General features: G+C 41.3%; 1 protein-coding gene across 4 annotated transcripts in view; it reads left to right on the top strand.

Annotated features, from left to right (window-relative positions):
- The window catches only part of Cpne8 (copine 8), a 230,951-nt gene that overhangs the window by 141,019 nt on the left and 70,479 nt on the right, over nucleotides 1–19,453 (top strand). For all 4 annotated transcript variants that reach the window (XM_076556619.1, XM_076556618.1, XM_042264610.2 and 1 more), the window contains exons 12-14: nucleotides 4,975–5,028; nucleotides 5,982–6,043; nucleotides 17,106–17,152. In XM_076556619.1, coding sequence (XP_076412734.1) covers nucleotides 4,975–5,028; nucleotides 5,982–6,043; nucleotides 17,106–17,152 — 163 coding nt within the window. The remainder of the gene's footprint in view (nucleotides 1–4,974; nucleotides 5,029–5,981; nucleotides 6,044–17,105; nucleotides 17,153–19,453) is intronic.

Below are 19,453 nucleotides of genomic sequence, written 5' to 3'. Positions count from 1 at the left end.
GTGATAGAGCTGTGCAAAAAAGAGGAAGTGATGTAGCTGGGCAGAGAGAGGAAGTAAGATGGTAGGGCACAGAGTATATAGGCGTGAGTATACAGGAAGTAGCTCTCTCTAGGGCTGAGGATTTCCTGGCAGTAAGAACTGGTGGTTTGGCTTGTTATATTCCTCTGATATCTCATCTTTCACCCCAATATCTGGCTCCAAGTTTTTCCTATTAATAAGACCATTTGGCAATTCATGTTACATAATACAACCATGAGATGACAGTATGCATCCGTGTTACAAGAGTGAGTTATATTGTAATATATAAAATTGAGACTATTGGGACTACCATAACCCCACTACGAGTATAGTTAAGAAAATAGTTTGAGCAGTGTGGCCCTTATTGGAGAACAGGGAAGAAAGTCATCTTTGTCATAGGTGTTACAGGCAAAGTGGTTGACTGTTGTCATCACTGTCCATTATAAACTGTGGCATTGGGGCCGGGTGGTGGTGGTGGCGGCGGCGGCGGCGGCGGCGCACGCCTTTAATCCCAACACTTGGGAGGCAGAGCCAGGCGGATCTCTGTGAGTTCGAGGCCAGCCTGGGCTACCAAGTGAGTTCCAGGAAAGGCGCAAAGCTACACAGAGAAACCCTGTCTCGAAAAACCAAAAAAAAAAAAAAAAAAAAAAAAAATTGTGGCATTGATTTGGTGGAAGAGCTTGAGATATTTTTCATTGGCCAGCATAAATTCAGGGTCGTCAATTGGATTTCCTCTATTACAACCTCGTGGGGAACATAACGAGTTTAACGTCATGATTAACTTGAATTTTGTTTAGTACGGTGAACTATAATCAGACAGCTGCCTGGAACACATACCAGGGCCCTATCGATATGGCAACTGCCATCATCCTTCTGTTACATCAGACTCCTGCATAAGGAGCAAGCATCTGGAAGCTTTGTAAGAGAACTTAGTTAAAGTGAAAGAGAAATAGAATTTTTATAGGATTGTCTAGAAAAGTTCCAAGGGTGCAACTTGTATATCCTGAATCATTTCCGAAACCTGTGAGTTTGCTGACAGGGTATCCACCAACTTCCTTGAATCAGGGAATGTGTGGTTAGGGTGCATAATGACACATTCTATGAGTAACTGTGATAAGTGCTCTTACAGAAAGAGACGGTGTTCTATAGTTGATGAATACAGCTTTTCGACTTGGCCGCAGTATTTAATAAGATAGGCAGGCCTGTTTTTCTCAGGTGTGCATAGATCCTGAAGTTACTGATGTAAGCTAAGGTCCTGTCCTATATCTGGTGTGTGTGTGTGTGTGTGTGTGTGTGTGTGTGTGTGTGTGTGTGTGTGTGTGTGTGTTGTCAGAAATAGGATCATTAATGAGAACTAGTTCAAGAAACATTTCATGTGGTTAAGTGTAATGACTAAGGCCTGTCATCCTTTGAATTGTTAGAAAAACACAGTGATCATTTTAATCTTGGTTATACTTTCCTGATAGATGTTTAAGACCATATATATAGGTAGCCAAAATTTATTTTTGTTTTACACACTGATAAGGCCCATTGAGGATGCCAGCCTTGGGAGTCACTTGGGCTCATAAGGAATCTCAGACGCCTCCAGCCTTTCTTTTTACCAGTTGTCCATCTATGTGAGGATAGGGCAAAGGCTTAGCTTGGCCTGGCTGTGGCTCTCTGTAAAAGCACTGAAGACATTTCTCCTGTGTGATTACCTGTCTTTATGTAGACTGAACGCTAGGTTAGAATTCATTGAGTAGAGTTCCTTGGCCTCCCTGAACAAGTGAGCAGGTGACTCTTCGTAGTTTCGTAACATTTCTAGAGATGTCCACAGTCCCCTGGGACCTCATTAACCTTAGAGGGCAAAGGAGAAATATTCTCCCTTTCAGTTCCTCTGACCACATTAGAATAGCCTCCAAGTATTATTATTAAACACACAGATCAGTACACTTGCACTTTTCACTACTGTATAATATTTGAACTGCCAAATAGTTGTAAATAAACTTTGATTTGATATTTTAGCCAGTTTTTGTATGATTGATCATAGACCTTAGAAACCTTTATGTCATACATATTATCTCTAAGTCTCATCCATCACGTACCTTAAATAACTTAGACCTTAATAACTTGCAAAAGCTTTTCATTTTTTCCCACTTGGTAAATATCCATCTACCTTAATCTTCATACATAAATCCTTCTTTACTAAAACAACTTTCATCTTTACATCATTTGATATTTTTCTTTTTTAATACCAACATTAACAAATGAACTTACTATCTGCTGTGAGAGTTATCTCCTTGGGGGAGAGGAGAGTAAGCAATGTCTATCCCCTCTTTATATGGTCCTAACAACAAACCAAAGTTCAATTTCATCAAAGTTTACCCTGAAGAACCCAGGAATTTCTTGGGCTTACTTACAGAGAGTTGGTAAGGCGTTATTGATGGGACTGTGGGTAAGTATGAGGACATTTTAAAGTCATATAGACTTTATGCAGATATACAATTGACTGGAATGGAATACTTTAATAAACTAAGATTTTAATCATTGTTGCTTGTTGAAATTATGTTCATATAATTTTTCATTTGAAAATTAACAGAGATTTTTAGTAAACATGTTGTTAGTTTGGACTAATGAAGGAAAAGCCCCAAAAGTGTTGCCACCAAGACTGACCCTTTATAGGACATTTATTTTTTTCTCAGCTCCTGCTACCTCTGTTTGTACATTGGAGGCTTTTCTTACACATGATGTGTTCCTCAGATCAAGCCCCAGTACAGAAGGGCTTTCATTCTTTCTCTGCTTCTATATTGTAATTTTGCTAGTCTTCAACCCAATGTTCATGCCACAGTATGTGCATAAGTCTATCCTTATCAGCTACTGTGGTGGGTATCTGTGTGATTATTAGCATTATAAACAATAGCTTTGTTCATAAGTCTCTCTGAATATTCACATATTAGGCGATTTGCTATTTACTTTTAATAAAAGGCAAGTTACATCTTTCAGTTATACTTTTCTTTAGCAACCTATGACTTTCCTTCCTTTTCTCCCTTCTTTTCCTTTCTTTCTTCTATTCTTCCTTTCTTTTGTGGAGGGATAGCTCCCACTTTGTGTAACCCAGTCTGGTTTCAATTTCATAATCCTCCTGTCTCAGGTTTCTCAGTTATATACTACTACCATCAGGTTGCAGTTTATTCAAATACTTTGATCTTAAAGGCCTCATTGAAATCCAGAAGCTGTGTCTGACACTGTAGAGAGGGCTCAGTGGTCAAGAGCACTTGCGGCTCTTCCAGAGGGCCTGAGTTTCATTCCCACAACTACCTATAACTCCAGCTCCAAGGGATCCCAGGCCCTCTTCCTATCTACTTGATAAACTCTCATTGCAAAAGGACATTTCCCACCTCAAAATGAAAAGAGGTAATTTATCTGGAGCCAAATATAAGTGGCCATGACCTGGGAACCCCAGATTCTATGTTCTAAAGTGAAAGACATTTCGTGAAGTTTTTATAACAGGGAAATTCATAAATGAAGACTTAAAAAAAAAAAGAACATGTTGGTAGACCTGATATTAATGCAAATGTTAAATAATGTTTCTATAAAGTTTTTTTTCATTAATTGCACTGAACTGGACCTCCCACAATGTGGTAAAACCCAGTGTTGCAAGTTGGCTCCCTGAATAGTAGTAAATTCTGTTAAACAACAACAAAACTCTTACTAAAAATCAGGTTTGAATATACAGTAAAAAGAAAATATGTTGGTGGAAGCATCAGAGAGGTGGAGCACAGGCAAATGGAAGACATCTTTATTGTAAACCTCAGGCACTGTTGATGGAACACTTAGTTGTGTGGTTGCTAGAAGGTAGAGGTCTGAAGAGTTAGCACATTCCAAAGGAGAAGTAGTGCTTTGTTTACATACCAAATGATTTACCTAATGTTCATGCAGCTGTTAGGTCAGGTTCAGTGGGGGCCAGTAAACATCTGTTGAGAGGACTAACCATTGCTCAAGGCAATTTGGCTCTGGCCTTGCAACATTCCAACTGTTATGGGGAGCCCACCAGAGATGACCATTCAGATACAGTCTATAGTCAATTGAAAGTCTTTATTCCGGCCAGCTGGGACTATACTTAGATATTCAGGGACCCAGGTATAGCCTCAAGTGTCCAGAGAAAATGGTCTCTGAAAACAAGAACTACATCTTGCCAACAAATGCCTAGCATCTTACTTAGCAGCTACAGAGTTCTTTAAAGAAGCAAGCTATTTAACAGAACCAAGTTAACCGGAGCATCTTGGCTTGGGTCTTAGAATACAGGTGGATAATTTTCCACAGATTCTCCATCAAGGAGATTGTATTTCAGTTAAACCTGCAATGGCCTCAGCAAGAATACAAGATGAAGAACCTCTGCACTGTCTTGCCTTGTTACAACACCTATCCACTATCAGTGAAATTCTGATCAGCCATGCAGGAGGTTCATCTTGAAGGTACAGCTTTTTTTTTTCTGGGAACTTTGTCCACAGCACCCCCATGCATGTAGCAGACAGTCTCTCTCTCTCTCTCTCTCTCTCTCTCTCTCTCTCTCTCTCTCTCTCTCTCTCCCCTCTCTCTCCCCTCTCTCTCCCCTCTCTCTCTCTCACACACACACATACATACACACACACACACACACAAACACTCATACAATCACTCTCACATACAAAAACACATACATACACATAAATAAATACACAAAATAGATCCTTATAAAAATATATACATGATCCTAGGTAATCAAAACAAAGAGAATGAAAGCTATTAGGAACAAAATACTTATTTTAAAGATGGCCACTAGAGATTTTAGCAGAGAAGTTGGCCAAGGGACTATCCAAGAGTTACTGTAAAGGTACTGTCCTGGGAGTGTGCAAGAAGTGAACATGGCAAGCTGAAACGCATGTGTTTTTAATGTGGGGGAATCTAACATCTTAATTGCTTTATTTGCTTTTCAAGGTGGTGAATCCCAAAAAGAAAGGAAAAAAGAAAAAATACACCAATTCAGGAACAGTAAGTCACATTTAATGATATTGGTTAAAGTCACGAATCAGAAAGGACTTAACAGTTTGGAGCATACTTAAATGATCTCAGAAAGAGATTTACTTCACTTAGCATCTCAAAACAAAGGCATGTGGTGGGAGCATCATCTTCCTAGGGAGGGTGGTCCTGGAGAAGAGATGATGGAGGCAGTGGCTGGGTTCCATGCTGGCTTCTGTCCAGGGAGGCAGAGGGGCTGTTCTGACTTCTCTATTCAGTGGGATTTAGTGCCAAAAGGCCAAGCTCAGAATGACTGCATTACTCAGTGACTCCTAAGCTTGACCTGGGAGATCAATGCTGTCACTGATGGAATCTCAAATATCAGTTCTGGGGATGCTGGGGGAGGTCAGGACCAGGTGGCAGGGCAAAGGTAGTCAGAAAATGGAAAAAACAAAGAGCACCCTATTTTCAGATTTAAAAAAAAAAAAAAGAATTTTTTTCCTAACATTAACTTTACTTAGAAGAAACAAAGCCTTAAATTGTCTTCATTTTCTTTTAAAGTTTTGTATTAATCATAACGAATCAAATACTAGACAGCCTTTTTAGAGCACAGTAGCAGAAATGGCCATTGCTTGCACAGCTCAGCTTGGTGAGTCCACATGTAGCTGTAACAGCATTGTGTCCCTGCAGGTGACTTCCCTGCTATTCTTCACAGTCAGAGAGAGGAATTAGATAATTAATGCTGCCTTTCATCCCTTTCCTTCTGATCACCTCAAATGCATGTCCCAGCAGTTTTAATAAATAATAATGTCTTTAGTCATTTTTTAAATGTTAGGGAATATTATATTCTCTTTAGTAGAAAACTATCCATGTCCAATCCATGTTGGGACTACAATCAATACTAGCAAGTAATTCATATATTCTCTCTCTCTCTCTCTCCCTCTCTCTCTCTCTCTCTCTCTCTCTCTCTCTCTCTCTCTCTTTAGGTAACCTTACTGTCTTTCTTGGTGGAAACAGAAGTCTCCTTCTTAGACTATATTAAAGGAGGGTAAGTCATCTTCTAAAACTTGCACAGTATTTTTTTTGTGTATAGTTTGTTTCCATGACCACAGAAGCAGCTGATTGTTCTATATACATATGTATGTACATATAATAGGTATGCATATATAATTAATTTTAGCATGTGTACTGGGGGCAGTGCATGCATGTCACACACAGAGCCTGGGTGGATGAACTCAGGGGACACTTTGCAAGAATTGGTCCTTTCCTTTCCCACTGTGGACTTCAGGGAAGGAATTCAAGTCCTTAGGCATATCAGCAGGCACATTTACCCACTAAGCCATCATTCTGGGCTCCACTTCTGAATATTTTGATGGCACTTTTATTTCAGACCTTCACAGAAACACAAGTTGCACATGCCATTGTGTTTTGTCCTGGCTGGGGCTTCTATTGCTGTGACAAAACACCATGACCAAAAGCAACTTGTAGGGGACAGAGTTCCTAAAGGAAATCAAGTAGGGACCTTAACCTGGAGGCAGGAGCTGATACAGAGGCTACAGAGGGGTGCTGCTTACTGGCTTGCTCTTCATAGCTTGTTCAGCCTGCTTTCTTATAGAACCCAGGACCAGCAGCCCAGCGAAGGCACCATCCACCATGGGCTGAGACATCCCTTATCAATTACTAAGAAAATGTCCTACAATCCTGCCTATAGCCTGGTATGATGGAGGCATTTTATCATTTGAGGTTCCCTCCTCTCAAATGACTCTAGCTTCTGTCAAGTTGACATAAAACTACCAAGGACAGTTACTTCAATTAAATGAATATAAAACTGTGGTGAACAGCACTGACTACACTTCAACAAGAATGCCTTTAAGTTCACTGCATAGAGAAAACGCTGCAGGATCACATGGAATATGTTCTTACCATTCATTCTGTATGAATTATATTGCTAGAAAGATGTCCTGGTTCATGCTCCTAACATCTGTGCATGAATGTTTGCCAAATTCTAACCCTTACTCAAGACTGTCCCTTCTTTTAGTTTTGCAAATTTACTAATTAAATAGGTCACTGTCTTTTAAATTTTATTTTTATTTAATTTATTCCTTGAGAATTCCATACATGTATACAATGAAATAAGATCATATCTAATTCCAGCCTCCCCCTCCCCCCTCCAAAACCTCCCCCCGGATCCCCTGCTCAACATGTCACCTCCCTACATCATGCCCTCCTCTTTTTTTAAAAAAAGAAATATAATAACCTCAGAAGTGCAGTTAGTGCTGTATGTATGTGGGGGTCATCACTAGCACATGGACAGCCTACTGGTAGTCACATCCCCGAAGATAAGTGAGTCTCCTTCCCCCAGACCAATCATCTGTCCTTTTAGTCAGTTCCAGGTCTCTGCAAAAGCCTTTCTTGAGAGGCATTGAAAAAAGAAGGCTTGCAGGCTTCTGCATCTTCCTCCCACTCTTCCTCTAGGTCCATTGAAGGGTTGGGGATTTTCACTGAAGACAGCCTTCGAGGGTAGCGTGGAGCACAGACCTCACAGCAATGCTTTGCTACCCTTCGCAGGACCTTCTGCCCTGGTCTAAAACCTCTTGCACATACATCAGAAGCGTTTCTTCTAGAGTTAGCCCTTGTGGCCTGGCCTTTTATTTGCAGGGTGACACTAGAAACAGTAAAATAAACCAACACTCCAGGCTATGATCAGATTCTAAACCCAGTGAGCTTACCATTGGCCGAATTATAAACCCTCGCATCCACCTTTACTCCCTGTGTCTTATACCATCACCAAAATAATTAAAGAAAAGGAAATAAAGAAGAAGAAGATAAAAAGAAGATGTAGCAGGGTTGTATGCAGGGTTTCTAGGATAGTTAAAAAAAAAAAAAAAAAACGGGCCAAGGAGATTTAAGCATGCTTTTTAAAATCTCAGAGCAATATAAAACCTGATTATGTACTGACCGACTACTGATGCTTCATGAAGTACAATTTATAATACAGCCAGAGCATGAAAAGTTAAATGTCAGAGACTGTGTTCCTTACCAATATCACCTGTGGTTGGAGGAAGAGAGAAATGCTCTCATTTAGTATTTCTCCAGTATTTTGGAGTGAAATGCACTTCAGACTGTATATTATCTTTGTTCACATTAAAACTCCCCGAAAGTTTGTTTTATAGATACTTGATATTGAAGTCTGTATATTCTTAAAGGTAATAAAAGTTAAAAAAAATTAAATTATAAATTTTTTTTTGCCTCTACCAGAAATCACTGTTCCTGGACTTTTATTCTGATGTTATTTGGAGGATGAAATACTGAGATCAGGAGCATAAACTGCTAATTTTCTTCCTGTCATGATAGAAGGAGTGGGAGAGAGTGGCATTGGAAAGATACTATGTGAATAAATTCTGGGACATAATTTGAATATTTCAGCAGAGTTAAGAGAGGGTTGCTGAGGCTTACAGCAGTGCATAATTATGGCCATGAGTCTCAACTTAACCGCATGTTTCAAACAGTAGGCCTGCCTGCCTCTTCCCACCAGAACCTGTTTCTGTTTCTAATAAGTAGGAATAAAAATAATGATGCCTGACTCAAAGTAACTGTGGGATTGGATTTTGTATAGTTCTAACCCTCAGTAAATACTAGCCAGTGTTTCCTGAAACCTTCAGTGGATTTAAAATACCAATATGCTTTATCACATTTGCTTTCCATAATGTTAGTGGTGGTAATTTTCAGTTCTCAAAGACAGGGAGAGAAAAGATAAATTTATATGAACAAAGTCAGTGAGGTTTATCTTTTAGTTAAGCTCCTCTGGAAAGTAAATACTGTTTTCAGACAATACTGTTCATCCCATCCACATCTTGATTCTGACCCTAAACCTTGTAAAGATTATAGCTAAATAGATTATAGATAAAAAGATTATAGATAAATCTCTCCCAGTTACAAGTAATAAAAGCCTTTATGGGAGAAGAGAGAAGACAGGGCTACCCTGTCTTCAGCTCATTTTAAAGGCCAGTGTGAATGTCTTGATTTTGCTTATTTGGAAGGCTAGCTAACTATCAGAGAATTTACAAATCAGCCCCATGGTAGTTTTCCTTAAAAACACTTAGAGCTGTTTCAAAAATGCAAAATGCTCACCTGGTTTTATAAAATGTATGGCATTACTTTGAATGTTGCCTCAGGGAGCGTGCTTTGCCAGAGCAGGCAACACTATAAAGTTTTTCTAATCTGATTTCTTGTTTGAATATGCATGCCTAGAACTTTTTTTTAAATAGGGTTCCTTGTAGGGGCATCTAAGAGCTTTGTACTCATCAAAACAGTAGAATGCTAAACACTGCGGCTCTGAATGGAGATAAATCTAATAGAAGCTAGCCTTCCTTCTGTAAACTAACAGGGAATGCTTTCCTGTCTCATCTAAACCAACACATAGAAAAGAGACCTTTACACATATTAAAAGACATCTCAAAACTTGTTTTAGTTAATGCTTGATTCTAAATTTGTTTGTTTGTTTATTGTTTGGGACAGGGTTTCTCTGTGAAGCAGTCCTGACTGTCCTAGAACTCACTCTGTAGAACAGGCTGGCCTCAAACTCACAGAGATCCACCTGCCTCTGCCTCCCAAGTGCTAGGATTAAAGGTGTAAGCCACCCACCACCGCCTGACTAAATTTGTATATTTAAAGGGAAAAGTTGGGAGGAGGGTCAAGCAAATGATATATGCATGAAAATCCGATATGGAAACCCATTTCTTTGCATGGCAATTTGAAATGAAAGTAAAATGCTTGAAGTTAACAAAGTAAATAGGCTTGGAAGTCAAGAGATGTCTAGCCTTGCGCCGAGCAGAGGAAGGGAGGGGTGGATCCAGCAGAGGGCTGTCAAAGCACTGTAAACCTTCTCCTGCTAATTGGGGGGTCAATCATCTCTCTAAAGGGGAATTCTCTTTGAAGTATGTGAGCTTCTGTAGAGGGGGTTGTAATCATTTATTTGAGAGAACAGCTGTGGAAAGCATGCTTCTCTCTCTAAAGGACTTGCACTCTGGAGAGCAATTAGAAGTTGGGGAGGGAAAACCGAGAGGAAACAAGGGCTAATCCAGGGTGGGTGGAAAATCTGTCCTTGCTAGTGCTTCTGCAGATGCCGCCACACAGACTGTGTGTCGGGAGGTCACGGGGATGCGCTGTTTTGAAGTTCTCTCTGCAGCAGTTCATCCCGTGATGAATGCAGTGGTTCTAATTCATTGCTTGACCCTGAACACTAGCCAACAAGTATGGAGAGGATTAAAGAAAAACACATCTTAAGGCAGTATACAGAGAACTGTCTCTCCTGAGAGGAAAGGGTTAGTTAGCATGAACCTGGAAAAGCCTGGCCTTCTCGGGAGTGTGTTCTGCAGCTTATAGATCTGCTGATTTATCACATACAGGTACTCAGTATTCTGTTTCCTTTAAAGCAGTGGTTCTCCACCTCCCTAATGCTTCAACCCCTTAATACAGTTCTTCATGTTGTGGTAACCCCTCCAACCATAAAGTGATTTCATTGCTGCTTCATAACTGTAATTTTGCTACTGTTTGAATCATAATATAAATATCTGCTATGCATGATATTTGACATTTGACCCATGAAGGGGCCATAACACACAGGTTGAGAACTGCTGCTTTTAAAAGACTGGCACCTATTTATTATATGAGAAAATTGTGCCATGGGAAGTTGGTAGTTTGGGCAAGGATTTGTGCACACAACCCCTAGCTTGCTATGATTCAGGGATTCAGGCTCTGCTCTGTGATTGACAACCCAATGTTTTTATACTAGGCAAAATTTTCTCTCCATCACCTACTTCATCTTAAATGGAATTTTTTGAGCAGTGCTTGTGTTATAGACCAGGGGTTCGTTTTTATTTGTTTGTTTTGATATTAGTTATGGGATGTTTTTTTAGCTATCAGTTAAAGAGAAGGTGAGGTAATGTCTTGCGAAATTATACTTTGAGGCCCCTGTATTGTGTTTAAAACACTGAACTCTACGATGTGTAGCCCTGACACTTAAAGTTCCTATATAACATCATGAAAGAGGGACCAGAAAGACTGTAAGAGCCAGAGGACCAGGAAGTCTGCTCTCTCCTACAAGTAACTGGGGAGCTATACCAATGATGTCATAACAACATGGCTCCTTAAACAAGACCTGAATAATGATAGTATCAGTAGAGAATCTAACACAGGAGGGGGAAATATCATGGGGTCTCCCACACCTATAAAAAGAACTACAAGTATCTAATCACTGCTGAGAGAGGGGGAATTGACAGGTTGTATTTAGGTATTTACATACATATACATGTCACAACAATAATAAAAAGGAGGCTATTGATTTGACAGGGAGTGAGAGGGGACATGGGAGGGATTGGAAGGGGGACAGGGAAGGAGGAAATTAATGTAATTACATTTTAATTAAAGCAATTTTAATTAAAAAAAAAAAAACAGTGAGCTCAATCCACAAAGTCCAGAAAAACCAGAACAGCTGTTAGTTTATGAAACTGCATCTTTGTGGGCAGAGAATGACATCATCCCTCACTGACAATTCCCTTTCCATTTGAGGGAGGCAGTACCTAGATGTGTTACAGACCATTTTTGGTCTTGGGTTGAGCAGGTTCAGACCCTCATAGCTGTAGTGAAGGAAAGGAAATCTAGCGGGGGAGGTCAAATTTTGAGGGTCAACCTCTAAATCTCTGGTAGGACCAGAAACTTGGTCAGCACGGCACACTTCAGTGTTCACAGAAGTGTGTCAGATCAATCCAGATCCTGAAAACCAGCATCAGTGACAGGGATATTAATGATTGAAATACTTAATAAATTCCTTTCAAGGGTGGGTACAAGGGAGGTACTATGCTCTTATGAAGAGAGTGTCCAGAAGTAAAGTAGCCTTCCCAAGTTACATTCAAATCTGCATTTGTATGAAAACCTGATTTCTATGGGCCAATCAGGACTAGTACCCGGGAAGCAGGAGTTCTCAATTTTACTTTATGTGTATGAATGAGTGTTCTGCCTGCATGCATGTCTGCACCTCACTTGTATTCCTGGTGCCCACAGAAAACAGAAGAGGGCATGAAGCACTGTTTGAATCAGGCAGTGTTCTGTTTGTCAGTTAATAACTGATTACTTTAAAGAAAAAGGAAGCGCTGAGGCAGAAAAGGCTTCAGGGGTTAGCTCATAGTGAAATGGTATCAAGGAGGACTAGTCTGGGTACCAGTGCTCACAGCAATAAATCAGAGGGTCAGAGCAGACGACCAAACCACAGTGTAAACTAGATTGCATATTAGTTACATCAGGGCAGAAGCATGGTCCTGATAACTCCACAACTAGAGAGGGCTGCTGGAGGTGGGTGGTTCTGGATCCCACCAGCTACAGAATGTGAATCTGTGTTTAACAAAATTAAACAGGGATGGGAGGCTCCACTTTCAGGATTCCTTATGTTTAGTTTGTGCAACTGGACAGGATTTGAATTGGGGAATAGATGAAAACAGTCCCGAACGTGCCCATATTCCCTCCTGATAGCTAGCTCACAGTAACAACTACAGAAATCGGAGAGGCCGGGTCGTGTGCATAGCTCTCTTTTGATAGCTGTGCTGATAACCCCTGCCACCCATCATGCTGGAGGATTTTTCAGACATTCTCAGCTTCAGGAAGGTGGCGAAATAAAATAGGGACACTTGTTAAATGCATGCCCTCACCGAGCTGCAGCATGAACGATGTTAATACGAATGGGCACACTTTGCCAGGCGAGCTTGCTTCGTGTTCCAGAACAGCACCACCGATGAGGTCTCCTGACCTTCTGCTTTCTCTTGTCTGTTTCTTAAGCAATTTCTTATATTGTATGTATTTATATGGGATATGTTTTATGCATACAGTACTTCCCTTGTCTCTTTCTGTTCCTGAGCTACTGTGACCCTGCCCTCTAAAAATATTGAAATTTGGCCAAGGTCACAAGCAAGTTGCCGAGACTCAAATCCAGTTCTTTCATTCTCAGCCCTACTCTTCCTGTGCCGCTGACTAATCACCCTGCATTACAGTCCAGTCCGCGACCACGACGTATCAGTGGGGTGGGGGTGGTTCTTCTTTTTAGCCCCTCAAAGAGTTATCCGGAATGTTCTTCCAAATGTCATACTGGATTGCTTCTCTAAAACTCGTACTCATTTTGATTCATGCTGATCAGAATGAAGCTCCCTATGAGCCTGGATTCCTAGCCTCAAAACCCAATTTCTACTCTGAGGAAAATGTTACTGAGTGGCTAATAAAAGGAATCTACATTGACTTTGTTACATATAAATACAAGAAGTTGATTCTTCCCTAGGGAGGGGTGTACATTCGGGTTAATCCCAGGATTGCATGTGGGATTTTTGAGGCTGAATCTGAAAAGGAAATGCTTGTTAGTGGAGTGTGATGGGCTTGATGATTTAGTTCTAGAGTTGTAGCAGGGTCCTTGGCTGTTGTTCCCTTTGGGGCCAGGGGCCAAGTAGGCACAGAGTCAAACCACACAGACTCTGGGAGAATGTCCAAACAACAGCAAGCTTAGTTTATTCAGGAAGAGGCAAGCCTTATGTACCCTCTACCCAGCCCTGGGGGGAGGTCTGATGAATATGCATCTGCTGGTGTGACATGGCTGCCTCTCATTGGTCCAGGTCATCTCTAGATCATGTTTCAGCTGCTGTTGCTAAGACCCTTAGGCAGACTCAGGCTGGCTCTCAGAAAGTATCTCTTTTACTTGGCTGGGCCTCAAGCCTGCTAGGGATGAGTCATCCCACATATCCACCCTTTTTATTATTTTATAAGACATGCTCAGTGGGAGCTAAGGTGCATTGCCCTAACCTTGTTGACCCCACCTCAGGAGAGCTCAGCATAATGGACTGTGTCTGTCTTAGATTGGCTTGCCAAACAAGTTCCTATCCGTCACTGACTACCAGCCCTGGAAGAGCATCCATCCTGGAGAGTTGTCCGGGTGGTGGGCTTTAGGCAGTAGCCTTCTGTATCTCAGTGAGCCATATATGCATTATCTCTCTAGGAGGACTCTGATCTAGGTGTCTGAGAGCCAATGAGACCTGTAGGGTCGCCTTTGTGGCCACCTTCTGTGGTGAACCCTTCTGAAGCTTCTTCTTTGTCCAAAGTCTCTTGGTCTGTTGCCCGACGCACATCTCTGGAGGGTATCCATATCAGTGTGGTGGTATTCTGGGGGAAAATGCAAGCATAGCCTCTACCCTGGGGTTAATAGGGGAACAGAGTGTTGACACTGTATATTAAAATGGGCTCGAGCCTCGGCCTGGTCATCATAGGCAGCTCGCCAATTAAGGAAGACCGCAGGCTCCAACACAGCCTTCATCAAATGGTGCCAGTCATAACAAGCCTGTAAATGCATTGCCCATTGCCATAGGACTTGCTCAAAATACGTCAAGTCAGGACCTGATTCATTAGCAGCCTTACGGACCAAAGACAGGTCTGCAAGAGTGGCAGGTATCCATGGCTGGTTGGCCGCACTGGGGCCCACATTAGCTGGAAATGCCATGGTGGGCATGTGTGGCACCATAGGTGGAATAGGCTGGAAGATATGTGGAGCAGCTGTCTTGGCAGGCAGACATCCATTCAAATCACTCTATGGATACTGCAATGGCGGGGTAGCCACTGGGGGCATGGGAAGAGCAGAGAGAGGGGCTGCCAGTATAGGCTTAGATGCTACTGCAATCATTTCCTCTCTCTTTCCATCCCTTTCCTTCACTTTACGTCTATTCTCATGCCTCTCCTTGCCAGCAGAGGCAGAGGAAATAACAGTCATGGATGGAATGAAGGCAATAGATAAGTTGGTGTTACACTGTTTCTGGCAGTGCTTATTGTGGGCCTGAGGAGAGGATGACTTTAGGCCAGCAATTATAGTCAACAAAATGGGCATAACAAACAATTGGAGAGTTACTCCTGAGGCCACTTGCCTTTTTCTGGCCCAAAACAGAACTCTCATCCAAAGATCAGGTTTCCACATGTTCTCTGGAGAAGCAGCACACATTCTTAACTGTTGAGCCATCTCTTCAGGCATCATAACCCACAAGCACATGCATGCATTCACACACACACACACACACACACACACACACACACACACATACACACACACACACACACACACACACATATACATACATATACACACATACATAACTAAAAATAGTCAGACTGTGGCTGTGTTGCCTGAGGGTCCAGCCCTCATAAGGAAAGCTAGGCAAGCCTGAACAAAAGTATGTGCCACCCTACCATACAGACAAACTCACAAACAAGACAAACAAAAAGAAGAAAGTGGGGGTCCCAGCATTTACCCACTGAAGGGACCGAATTTACACAACCAACGTAGAGGGGCCTACTTACCGAAATATACCACTCAAGGGGGCTTCTCAGAACCAACCTAGAGGGGCCTATTCACTGAAATGTACCGCTCAAGGGGGCTTCTCAACCAGTGCCGCACATGAGTCAAGGGAGACAAACAGACCCTGTTCGAGTACCAAATGTCCCGGGTTTCGGCACCAGATATAGCAGGGTCCTTTGCTGTTGTTCCCTTTTGGGGGTGGGGGCCAAGTAGGCGCAGAGTCAAACCACACAGACTCTGAGAGAATGTCAAAACAACAAGCTCAGTTTATTCATGAAGAGGCAGGCCTTAAATACCCTCCACACCACCCTGGGGGGGGAGGTCTGATGAATATGCATCTGCTGGTGTGACATGGCTGCCTCTCATTGGTCCAGGTCATCTCCAGATCATGTTTCAGCTGCTGTTGCTAAGACCATTTGGCAGACCCAGGCTGGCTCTCAGGCTGCCTCTCAGAAAGTATCTTTTTTACTTGACTGGGCCTCAACCCTGCTAGGGATGAGTCATCCCTTGTAGAGTCAGGGACCATTCATATCTAAGTCTCATCCTGGCCAGGATGGACATCAAGGTAGGCACCACTGTCATCATCGCCATCACTGGTGTCGGAAAGTTTCAGACTTTGTTCAGTTTGTCAAGGGTATTTTTTTTTTACATAAAATAGTTTAACTTTAAAGTATGTTCAATGTGTCCTTAAAGTAGACACTTATTTTCCTTTAATGAAGTGTTGTTTAAATAATAACACAAGAAGGGGAGATTCACAGGTGGGCTTACACTGTCACTGCAGTAATGGCCCTGCCACTTACAATGGCTTTTGTCTTTGGAAAGAAGGGAAGGGTATCATAACTATAAATGTCATGAGTGTCCCCCAAAGTGAAATGAAAGTGCTAAGTTTGTAATAGAACAAAAGAATTGCAGGAGGAGCAAGGAAGAAAGAAAGGAGGGAGGGAGGGAGGAAGAGAGGGATAGAGGAAGGAAGGAAGGAAGGAAGGAAGGAAGGAAGGAAGGAAGGAAGGAAGGAAGGAAGGAAGAAGGAAGGAAGGAAGGAAGGAAAAGGGAAGAGAAGGAAAAGGGAAGGGAGGGGAGGGGAGGGAAGGGAAGGGAAAGGAAGGGAAGGGAAGAGAAGGGAAGGGAAGAAAAAAGCTAACTCATTTAAAAGAGAAACTAAGCAAGCAAAGCAAATTTATGTATTGACTAACTGCTGAAAATTAGAATATATATACTCATATCTTATCACTATATCTATCAATAACAGGTAAATAGGTGGAGGTTACCATGCCAGCCTGATGCAGACTGTCACTTGAACTATGTCAGTTCTCAAAAACAGAGAGGAGGGTCCTATCTTCAGGACTTTTGAAAGGCAGTTTAAGGACTGATGGTGTAGAGGCGTGTGACCATTTCACTGGTGGTCTCAAAGGCAACAGTTAACTATGAGTGCTGGACTTGAACTCACAGTTGCTTGTGTAGACTCTTCTCTCAGCCACTTGCATGGTTCCTGAGCTCAAAGCCGAGCTAATATTGTTCAAACGACTGTTTGTTTTACAGTATCATGACAGCAAAGACATTCTAAACACACTCTTACCTAGTAAATCTGCCTATTTTAAGGCTGTCTAATAGATGTTATATTTGTTCACATTTAACACTTAAGAAAATTTGTGAGACTGAAAATGTGACGAAAATGGACAATAACCTCCTGGGTGTGCAGCTGCTTACTTGGTGACCCCTTTTTCTTGTGCTCTAGAACTCAGATCAACTTCACTGTGGCCATTGACTTCACAGCGTCCAATGGTGAGTGCTACCACTGTTCCCCAGTGAGAACTGCTGCCGATGAAGTGACGAATTTGCCTTTTCATCAAAAGTCCTAAAATTTTGTCTTTATTTTAACATTACATAGCAGTTTAGATATACAAAAATGTAGAACTATAGCAAAAATCTACGACAGATTAACCACATGCTGAAACATTTTGCTATTTCATATTTCTTACCAAGGATTACTGATTTTAGATGTAGTTAAATCCATTATGTATCTAAGCCACTTCTGAAGTGTGTCTAATTAGAGACCCCATTCTTCAAGCACCTCTGTGTGAACTTACTCCTGAAAATGGGATGCCATCATAATTTTACTCACTTACTAACATCATGACACCTGATTCATTAGATAGGATTGATGTATGATATTTTTGTATGGACATTAATGATTCATGTAAAAATATTTTAAGGATGAAAAATAATGGAAATTTAATCTTATTCTGAGCCAAGTTTATTTTGAATGGAATGACCATATTATATCCTAAAAACATGAGCCTTGTTTTATCTTTTTCAGTTTTTATTCTGTTTATTGCTATTTGTGCATGTGTATGGTGTGCATGTGTATGGTGTGCATGTATGAGTGTGAGTAGGCATTCGTCACAGCCCATCTATGGAGGTCAGTTGACAACTTTCAGAGGTCGGTTCTGTCATTCTGCTGAGGATTCTGGGCTTATGCACTAAGTACTTCTAACCACTGAGTCATTCTTCAAACCATTGTTATTTACTTTTGCCCAAAGTTGCCACGAGTTTATATTTACCCACAGGTAATTCCCAAACTGCAATAACTCCCAAACTACTTAGAAAGATTCAACTTTGCAAGGCAAGAGGGCAGAACAGCCTCATTAGAAGCCATGCTCAGAACTTTCCATTTAATCTTCCTCCTGAATTCGTGGTACTGTGTGATATTCTCTCCTGATATCAAACAGCTGCAGCAGCAGCAAGCCACAGCTCCCAAGTTATACAATAACAAGGAAAACTGAGGCTGCTGCATGGGTTCTGGAGTTGCTGAGATCTGTTACAAAGTTAGAGTGTTAAGTGCACTTTTGATTGACAGTACCTTCTGCCTTCCCTGTGTTTACTAGGGTGATGCCTGTCTTAGGGTTACTGTTGTTGTGACAAAACACCATGACCAAAGCAAACTGGAGAGGAAAGGGTTTATTTAACTTCCACTTCTACATCACAGTTCATCATCAAAGGAAGTTAGGACAGGAATTCAGGCAGGGCAGGAAGCTGGAAGCAGGAGCTGATGCAGAGGCCATGGAAAAGTGCTACTTACTGACTTTCTCTTTGTGGCTTGCTTAGCCTCCTTTCTTATAGAACCCAGAACAACCAGCTGAGGGATGGCACCACCCACAATGGGCTGGGGCCTCCCATATCAGTCACTAATTAATAAAATGCCCTATAGATTTTCCTATAGCCTGATCTTATGGAGGCATTTTCTCAATTGTGGCTCCCTGTTTTCAGATGGCTGTAACTTGTGTCAAGATGACATAAAAGAAGCCAGCACAATGCCCCAGTGCATGCTGAGGAGCCTCTGCAGATTTTTCTGTTCTGATTACTCATTGTGTCTACAACTCTCATTATCTCTTTGCATTTCTCTTACACTGACCCACATTCCCCAAATCACGGTCCAAAAAGCACTTAAATCCAAACTTCTTCTTGTACAATTGAGCAAACCTAGTTCTATAAAACTTTTTACTAATAATATGTTGGCTTATTCCTAGAAGAGCTAGAAGCACAGTTAATGAGGCCCAATTCTACCAGCTCACTTTTTTTCTGTGGGTTAAAGTATATGTGTTAGCATTATGCCTTCAGACAGTAATCTTGATTCATGTCTATCAAATATGGCCCATAATAAGTAACTCAGCTTATATCCAACTGGTTGAAATAACTATTCATTGTTCTATTGATAAGTTTTAGGCCAACTAAGAGAATTAATTGTCTATTCAGTAGAAAAACAGAAGCAACTGAAACTCATTTAAGATACTGACAATCTGAACAATGTGTAACAAGAAACTGAATTAGCAATGAAGAAAACTACCATCAAAGTTTATCTACTGGACCTTAGTTCCAGGAGACTTCATTGATGAAGTCTACCAAATATTTAAATTGCCAGCCTTGCACAAACTGTCCCAAATAACAAAGAGAAAAGAGCATCTCCTGGTTCTTTCTGTGAGGCCATTAATACTTTGGTGCAAAAATGAGACCAAGACATCATAAGAAAAAACTTAGAAGTCACCTTTCATGTACATGTATATATAAAAATATTCAGTAAAATAT

Source organism: Peromyscus maniculatus, chromosome 20 (genome assembly GCF_049852395.1).
Source record: "Peromyscus maniculatus bairdii isolate BWxNUB_F1_BW_parent chromosome 20, HU_Pman_BW_mat_3.1, whole genome shotgun sequence".
NCBI lineage: Eukaryota > Metazoa > Chordata > Mammalia > Rodentia > Cricetidae > Peromyscus > Peromyscus maniculatus.
The sequence above is the reverse complement of the archived record's forward strand: the minus strand, read 5'-3'. Positions and strand labels throughout refer to the sequence as shown.